The sequence below is a fragment of the Egretta garzetta genome, unplaced genomic scaffold, assembly GCF_000687185.1.
Source record: "Egretta garzetta isolate BGI_Z169 unplaced genomic scaffold, ASM68718v1 scaffold287, whole genome shotgun sequence".
Classification (NCBI taxonomy): domain Eukaryota; kingdom Metazoa; phylum Chordata; class Aves; order Pelecaniformes; family Ardeidae; genus Egretta; species Egretta garzetta.
Window position 1 is genome coordinate 10,566,007 of NW_009260435.1, and position 9,211 is coordinate 10,575,217.

The 9,211-nt window shown below is 39.4% G+C and overlaps 1 protein-coding gene across 1 annotated transcript; it reads left to right on the top strand.

Annotated features, from left to right (window-relative positions):
- The first annotated feature begins 1,168 nt into the window (after nucleotides 1-1,168).
- Nucleotides 1,169-8,214, top strand: LYSMD2 (LysM domain containing 2). Its single transcript, XM_009644003.2, has 2 exons — nucleotides 1,169-1,535; nucleotides 7,449-8,214. The coding sequence occupies exons 1-2, from the start codon at nucleotides 1,198-1,200 to the stop codon at nucleotides 7,498-7,500; spliced, it is 390 nt and encodes a 129-aa protein (XP_009642298.1). The 5' UTR covers nucleotides 1,169-1,197; the 3' UTR covers nucleotides 7,501-8,214.
- Nucleotides 8,215-9,211: the final 997 nt, after the last annotated feature.

A 9,211-nucleotide genomic window follows, 5' to 3' on the forward strand; every position in this document is an offset into this window, starting at 1 on the left:
GTACTGTAGTGATTAGGGATTTCTGCTTATTGCAGTCACTAGGGGACCAGAACAGTCATTCTTCTTTCTTTCACTTAGAACTTTTACTAATGAAATCATGAGTTCAGGTTGTAACTACAGCTTCAAGTCACATAATCACAGATACCAATTTCTGTACTTTTTTAAAACTTGCAATTGCAAAATAGAAAGTGAAACTATTTTTGACTTGGAAGGGAAATTTTCATGAGTAAGAACTTAAACAACATTCTTAGTAGGGAGATAATATAAATGTTTACTGGTGCTTTTCTTTGCCTGTAAAGCAGTGGAATTTATAACTTCTCAGGTTAAGTATAGAACAAGTGGGGCTTTATGCATTAGTACACTGAAAAAGATGGAATTATCATCTTGCTTCTGTCATGAGAAAAAAAGTACTTTTACTCAAAGTTGTATAAAAACTATTTAACAGTTATGTGGTGGCTGTTACCATGCATTAGTACACACATGAGGTTGCCATTGATCATACTGTAGGTGCAGTTTACTAGACAAAGCAGCCACTGGTCTATGCAGCTGTACTACATAGTGTGGAAGTGTCCCCCATTTTTTTCATTGCCTGACTTCTCACTGAAAGTCAGGACTTCATCTGAAATGTGAATTTGTTACATCAGCTGGGGAGGGAAATACTGTGGATGAGGCACATACTGCTCTTCCAAGAGTTGCAGTGCTTAGTGTTCATAACTAGCATGTCCTAGAATGTTCAAGGTAACTTTATCACCCCTTGTTTGTATTATACATGGTTTTTTTTCCCCAGAGAGTTCACTGACAGCAGCTGCTAGCAGTTCTGAGCCTTACTCTAATATAAATCCAAATCAGCAGCACTTTTGCAATAAAATTTTTATTCTTTGACAAGTTATTCATGCCAGCCTGTATAGAGATTGGAAGACTGTTCAAGAAAAGCATCTTTTGGTAGTGCAAGACTTTAGAAAGACCAATATTTTGGAGTCTAGTCCACATAAAAGGAAGAAGCTAGGGTGTTGACTTAACAAGGCTAAGACAGAACATATAGTCTGAAATCATCCTGAATGAAAGAAATCCTTTCCTGAAGTCATTGCTGCAAAGAAAGTATAGGTTTATTGTAACTAAAGGTTACTGTACTACTTCAGAAAGTTAGTACTTTATACTTTGCCAAAACCTAATAACTTACATTTTTATCTTTTTCAGATGGAACAAATAAAGAGGGCAAATAAACTGTTCACTAATGACTGTATATTTCTGAGGAAAACCCTGAATATTCCTGTTATATCAGAGAAACCATTACTGTTCAATGGACTTAATTCACTGGAGTCTCCTGAGAGTGAAACTGTTGACAGCTCTCCTTCTTGTGATGAAGGACTACTGACAGTTCAGGAAGAAAGTAGTTCTTCTCCCAGTCCTCAAGAGCCTGACAATCAGCCCACTGCACCAGAAGAACTGTCTGCCAAAGATTTCCTACAGAGACTGGACTTGCAGATTAAGTTATCCAAACAAGCAGCCAGAAAACTAAAAGATGACAGTGTCAGGTAAATGCCACTTTTAGTATTTAAGCATCTTAATCTCATCCTGAAGCTTTTTAGTCTAAGCTGAACCCTCTTTATGGGGTATCTCAGACAGTATCTGTAATTTTAATTTGCCAACAGCAAGTCTATGCTATTATCATGCACCAGTTACATTCATAGCACAACATTATCAGATGCCTTGATGAGGCTTGATCAGACTGCCTCAATACATTGTTTATAGAATACCAATAGTAGTCCATGAAAGCTAGAAGGCCAATATTCTCCAAGATGTCTTATTATGTAGGTGGGTAATTAAGGAAACCCAGTTTTCAGTAGAGTACTAAGCCAAGGCCTATGTGGAAGCTGATTGCATACAGGAAGGCATGATTGCGTTTTCTTTTGCCCCAAATTGCCTTGTAATTATGTAAATATTCTCCCTGTTGCAGTTTCAGTTAAGCTATCTTATCTCTGTTCCCTGTGCAGTCTCTCCCTTTGTGGATTTACCTACATAGACTTCGGTCTTCAGTGTTTCTTCCACAACCAGAAGCTCCCACACACTTTATTCATAGAAAAAGCAGCACCTTTTGACTTCTCTGCCACAGTGATTATCCCCTCACATATGTAGGCATCCCATGGAGAGTACAGAAAGACTTAGAGCAAGAATGGACTTCAGTAGTGTTTGTTTTCCCATGTCCTTGGGACAAGCTTCCTCAGCTTTTTCACAAGCAGTCTGTTGGGCTGGTTGTCGGGCCTGTTTATTCTCTGCAGAAATTGCCTCAGTGGGTGATGGCAAGGTGGCCTTTCTCATGACAATAAAAGGTATGGCTGCAGGGGACTGGTATCACTTCTCTTACCAGGGAGCTGGAGAGAGGTTAAGCCTGCAGATAGGTACTTTGCTTTTGCAAATTTGTTTAATGCAAAACTCCTTCCATCATACTGGTTCACTTTGCATACTCTGATTTTTGGGTGCAAGCAACATAGTTTTCATGTTAAGAAGAAAGCTTTCAGGACCAAATCTATTGAGAATAGATTTCTTTAAAAAGTTAAGGGATTATTTCAGCAATTTAAAAACTTTGTTCGATAGACAAAAATTTGAGGGGGGAGCAGTATTTAGCAATTGGACTAGCCTCACTTGGAGAAATATCCCATAAGACAGACTAAGGTAATTCTTTACCTATTGCACTCCACATGCAACTCTCCATTGCCAGAAGGACACTGGTTTATAGAGTTACTGTCCCAGGGAAGGCTGGAACACTTCCACATCTTGTTCACATACTCACCAATTATTGTCATGTCATTAAATTATATGAAAGAGGAAAAATAGCTGTTCAAACTCATTCACTTGCATTGTTATATTTGAAACCATGTAGAGCATCTATCAAAGTGTGCCGCTGCTGACTCTCAGGTCATCAGACATCTTAACACAGATTAGAGTAGGTGTTGACATAGCAGTTAAGTTGGGTGGCAGGAAACCACAGTTCCTGCCAGAGGAAGGCAATTATTTTAACACCCCTTCAACAAAATAACATCCTAATTTACAGAAGGAAATTCACTTAGACCTTGCTGCACCATGAGCAGAGCCAATACACTGAGAGTGACATTACACAAATAGTACACTGCTACTACTAATGTCCACTCCCTATACTACTTAAGTTACAACTTGGGAAATTAGGATCTGGTACCAAATTTCTTCCCAAGGAATAATGGGTACAGGAGGATGAACAACTTTCCACCTCTTGTACATGCTTAGCAGATAATTTTGTTAATTATGCATAGGGCACAGATCTTTATTGGTCAGGATGCTACAGGAAGCATGAAGTACAGAGCTGCAGGCTGTTTGCTGAGCAGGATGTTACCCAAAGCTTCTGAAGAGAAAAGTTTCCTGTGTGTCTGAAAGTCTTCATAATGTCACCTTCCACCCCACCACCTCTGGCTTTCAGTAGTGACTCACAAAAGCCATCCTTGCCTTATCTTCTCCAGCTGTGTTCACCCCTTTACAGTCTTGTGCAGGGGTGAACAGTCTTCAGCACAGGAAGTGCTGAAGGACCAAAGTGAATGCTTGCTCCTTGCAGAGGGCAGGGGTAGAGGGAGACCATTGCCAAAAGCCCTGGAGATACTTCTCAGCTGTGTTCCATCAATTGTATTTCTGGGCCCACACTGGAAGATGGCAACATTCCTTACTTTCCTCCAGCAGCTCCCCAGGAAGCACCTGTTCTCCCTCCCTATACCTGTCTTCTCCCTTGCTTGGAGCAGGAGGCCTTGCAAATTGGAGAGCCATCATGATAGCAAACAGCCTCATGAATACGCAAGTTTTCAATTTTAGAGTGAAAGCCATCTATGAAATTGAGAGTGCCGTTTCCAGCTACTCTGGCCTTTCATATTCAGATTGCCCTGTTTAGAATGTGACATGCACCAACACTGCAGTTTACTTAAGTGCCTGTTTGAAAGTAAGAAAGGAGCCCCTAGCAGTTCATCTCCTACCACCAAAAGGGACATTGGAACTAAGAAAATTGCAAGCAGCAGCAGACTGTCAGTTCCACAACTTGAGGAGTCATAACTTCTCACCATACTTGTGAGCCTGATTTGACAGATGGAGAGAATCACGACATCTCTTAAATTGCTCTCTACTTTGGTCTCCCTTAAAGTTGCCAAGAATGCATGCGCAGACATGCACTGATTCTGATCAAACTGTACAGGCAGTTGCATGGTCAGAAGCTGCCTTGTGCTACAAAGACAGCTTAAGGTGAATTACATTGTTTAATCATAACTTTTGAAGTCACCTCTTTAAGTACTCTGAAAGAAATAAAGTATATTAATTTCCAAGGTCAGCTTCTTCCCAACTAAAGCCTCTTGCTGTAAGGTAGAAAAATTGAGACATTCATAGATTTAGACTGGATATTAAACTTTAATAACCATGCAAGTAGGCAAGCATTAAAGATCATAGAATGCAATCCACTCAGTTTGTGCCAGCTGCCTTTCAGTATTAAACTATGTAAGCACATGGCTAGATCTGTGCATAATACTGCTTTTACTAGAGAGTTTCATTGAGCAAGAACTCAGTGATGAATGAATGCCTCATCACGCATGTTTACCCAAGATGCAGCTCCAGGTGAGCAGCTTAAGGCAATAAGACCTGTTTTTGTTTTGAGCAATATTTTTGTAATAGGCCAAAAAAATGCCAAAATTTTAGTATAGTTTCTTGTAGCTGTGTCGCTAACTCACATATTTGCATATTAGGGAAGAATACCCGTTATTAGTTTTATCCACACATGGAAGAAAAGCAACTTGTAATAGTTGGAGAAAATACAGTGGTGCTTCATCTTGCCCAAAATGCCATTATGCATGTTTCAGGATGCCAAAACTGAAATTAAGTTTAGCGATACTTTTTGTATCAGATAGTTGAACACCAGAGATCTGATGCAAGGTCTTTGTAGAGTCCTTGATATTTTAGGGTGATACTGTGGTAGGCTAGAACACAAGGGCCATATGCTGTGCTTCTGGGACAGGTCACATCTTTCTGCTTAATTACAGCCACTCTAATCATTATTGCTTATACAAGCAAATATAATTAACTGCTGTGCAGCATTAGAACAGAACCACAGCATCATAGAATAGTTCGGGTTGGAAAAGACCTTTAGGATCATTGAGTCAAACTGTTAACCTAACACTGCCAAGTCCACCACTAAGCAATATATTGTTATCTGCTCAGTTGTCTTGACCTGAACCTAGGAAAGAGTAGGGTGCTGAAGCATTTGAAACTGATAAGAGTTAATTTGCCAAATAATTGCTCACCATCATTGGCTGTCAGCCAAGAAAACAGATACCTCAATAAAGGAGGCTGCTTGTGGAGAATCCTGTTTTCAGACTTCCAGAAGCTATTAACTCATGAACTCAGGTCGCTGCCTCATTTAATTCTGTATTCTAGAAGCATCCAAGCATTGGATTTGTTTACACTCAGGTGTGCTTTGCCTTAGAGAAGTGGTTATTAGCATTTTTTACTGTGGCCTGATATATATAATAGCTTGCAGTAGATGTCATTCAGCTCCTGTAACCTGCTGGGCAAAGCAGCAACAGCAAACAGGAAGAGACAACACCACGAAGCATTGTAATGCTGTGCTGTTCCTTTACCTAAAGCAAAGTGTTGCAATGACTTACTACTTTGCTATTTTAAGCATCTTAAAAGTGAAGAAAATTGTTTGGTCATTAAACATACACATGCTGATGTGGTGTTGCTTGTGGGCCATGGGCCAGAGCTACACTGTGTAATTTTATTTCATATAAAGCTTGGCTTGTTTTTAAGCCACCAGAACAGACTTGTGCTTGGCTGTGTAAAGTTCTGAATATCTACATAAGTAATTTCCTGGCCATTACCTTGGTTTGGAATAATGTGTTGTAGACCTCATCACATAGCCTAGTACTGGAGCCTGGGACAGAAGGCTAGAAGCTGCACTTCCCAACCCTTACTGCCAGCTACAGCATGCCTGAGCCTTGGTCAGAAACTCACTTTGCACATTACAGGCAGTCACTGCTTTATTAGCTTCAAGCATAATGACCTGCTACATGGTTCTTACGTCCCTGCCACATACAGAAACCCCTCTGAGCTGGCTGTGACTCAAGTGCCAGTCATCTGCCCTCTGCTGACAGTTGCCAAGAGCCCATAGTCCAAGTGCGTATTTCACAAGGGAAGTGGAGATGAACAGCTTAGGCTAGCTGTTTTGTTACTTTGATGCCTGAAGACCTGCTAATACAAAATCACTGTTTCAACTCTTCCATTCTCCATATTCACCGCTACTGTCCACCATAATCAACTGCAGCTAATTTCAGTCCAGTGTTTGGCTGTGCCGTGTCATGGTGGATGTTATTCCTATATTAAGGCTTTCAAGAAAAAGAGACTGAAAGGCTGATTCTGACAGGCAGTTTTTCAAGGCAGAATTGATGATAAAATTAAAGATACTGCTTAAATATACACACATCATCTGTATTTTAAGAATCATGCTTGGTACTGGGTCTGTAGCATCACTAATAAAAGTAGATGTAGTATTTGTAAGAAAGGCTAAAATCTGTTTTCAGTACTACTGTTACCATACATCCCTGCAATAACTGCCAGTTTCATCCAAAACCTGGTGGTTTGAGGTTTAATTTTTTTGACAGGATTGTTTCAAGGCAAAAGCTATATTATGTCTTTTGCTTAAGATGATAATTTTGCTGGACTACCTAAGAACAGGGACAGGCTGGGAATATGAGCACAAGTTACTCAGCCACTTGGTTAGTTTTGTAGGGTTCTTTGATTCTATTCTGGGTGGGGGGTTATAGGAAATTTAAGTTGCAGATAAATAATCATGTTTAGAAGTTAATAGGGAAAGTCTGCATGATTGGGGTTTGGAATACTATTGAAATATGTAGTTTTACCTTATACCATTATTAGACTATTTGAATAACTGTACTTTTGTATGGAGGCACATAGAGGATTAAAAGTAACTGGAAATCTGCTCCTGTTCTTGCCTCGTTTGGTCCACCTGCACCCCCTGCCATTCAAAAGGCTGGAACAAACCTACAACTAAGCTTGTTTTTTTAAAAGATGATATTGAAAGCAACAGTACTGTAACTCCAGCATGCCCTCCACTTGTTTATCCTGTACAGTATTTCTTACTGATTTGGCACTGTGGTGTCAAGAATGGTTCATTAAACTCTAAATACATTCCGATGTTGTTGAACTTGCACAGCTGCACTTGTTTTTAGCATTCATTTCTTGAAACAACAAGAACTCCAGTGTGTATGATGAGCAGTAGTATACTACAGGTAGTATTCCTGTTAGGCAGTGCCAGTCTTACCCATTTTGATCCATTAGGGAAACTGGTTATCTGCATTTGCATTACAGTTTTATTGTTGAGACATGGTATGTTCCTGATCTGATGATTATGATCATTTTCTTTTTAGAGAGGAGGAGAATGAGGAAGGCCCCTATGCAACTTCTTCGTATCACCAATAGAAGATGGATGTCATGGCCTGAAAACTTTCCATAAAATCAGTTCTTAAAGAACTAAATGGTCAATAATTCAAAACCCAAGTCTTTTGGACTCATCGTCTTGATGTACTTAAAACAAGTCATGAATGGGTAATTGCACTGAAATTATGACCTCTTCTGCCTTCCATAGGTTAATGTCCTTATGCTATATCAACAAAGGGTTTAAGCCTTCCAAAACTAGTAATGGCCTTTATACCCCTTCTGTGCAAACTGTAGCATGGTAGCAACAATATATCCTTGAGGTCACCTTTATGCAGGATGTTGATCTTTAGTAAAGATTTTGTAAATACTTGTCAAAGTGAAATTTGTTTTGAGTATTTAAAAATATTAAACAAGTTTGCTTGTCAATGACAAACTATGAAAATAATAGAAGTTTCCTTATTCTGCAAACACAGGCAAGTCTGGCGTGGAAGTTTTGTCTACTTCAGGGCTGCAGAAGTTGCCTCTGAACTCTGTGTGTGTGTCTGTGTGTGGTTATGGTGTATTCCTAGAAAAGGGAATTCAACTTGTTTTGATTAGTTAAAGCCTTTATGGTTAAACAACTGTTTGCAAATTGGATTTCTGCTAAGAAAAGGGAAGAGTTACAGCAAGAGATTTTACTTTGTGAGATATGACATTGGAATATCAGATGTGTGTTGTTGTATGCAGTTATATTTTGTGTGGTTTTAATTTAATAAATACAAAAATACCAATGTGTCTGTTCATAATGAATTCTGCCTGGTTCTAGTCTGGTTTTTGTGAAGAATGGTTTGTCTAGTTACATGAACTATTAGGTGCTCATTTCAGGGCAAATAATGCCCTTTACCATATAGCTCACCCTCCTAAATGAGACCTGTAAGAAATATTTGATCTAGTTCTACAGTCAAGAAAACTACTAAGATTAGTAAGAGCGACACTGGTAAGCCTTCACTGTTCTGAGAAAAGATCCCAGTATTCAAGTCTGCAAGTGGACCCCACCTGCAGCTCAGGAAGGCAGAGCACAGACTGCATTCACTCTGCCATTAAATCAATATATTAGCAAATTCTTGTTAAGCATCCTACAGTTTTTCCTCAAGCATTCAATAAGATACTGTTTCCTATATATCAGCTCATTTATACAGTTGATTGTGCCCTCAAAGCAAAAGCTTTCTGCAATACATTAAGATGGAAACAATATAGAAAGTTACATTAATTTACTAAAACTAGAAATAAAAAGTCAAAGCTAGACAGGAATTGGTATTTCCCTAGAGCTCACAGCAACTCAGACAAGGCAGGCTCATTCAAATAATCTCTAGCTCTGGTGGCACACAAATTAACAAGAACAGGGGAAGCTTAGAGTGAATAAAAGCAAGCATTGATTTTTCTCAAAGAGACCGGTGAAATAGTTTTAGGTCTTGGATCTTTCTTAATTTGGGATTTGTATCCACTCCTTATAGGATAGTAATTTCTATTGTTGTCAGGTAATTTCAGTAGGACATTACCAGAGCTGGAATAAACTCTTTTTCCAAAGGCAACTCTAGCTTCAAGCCCAGTTATATTTCATAATCCTACAGAAAAATTTAACCCTTTTCTACCAAAGGCCTGCTATTGTAATACCCTCACCTATCCAGCACAGGCAGGAACAGGGTGCCTTGCCAGGCAGGTCAGAAGCACAGCTTTCCTTGCCCAGCAAACACACCCTGGCAGCCACACGAGG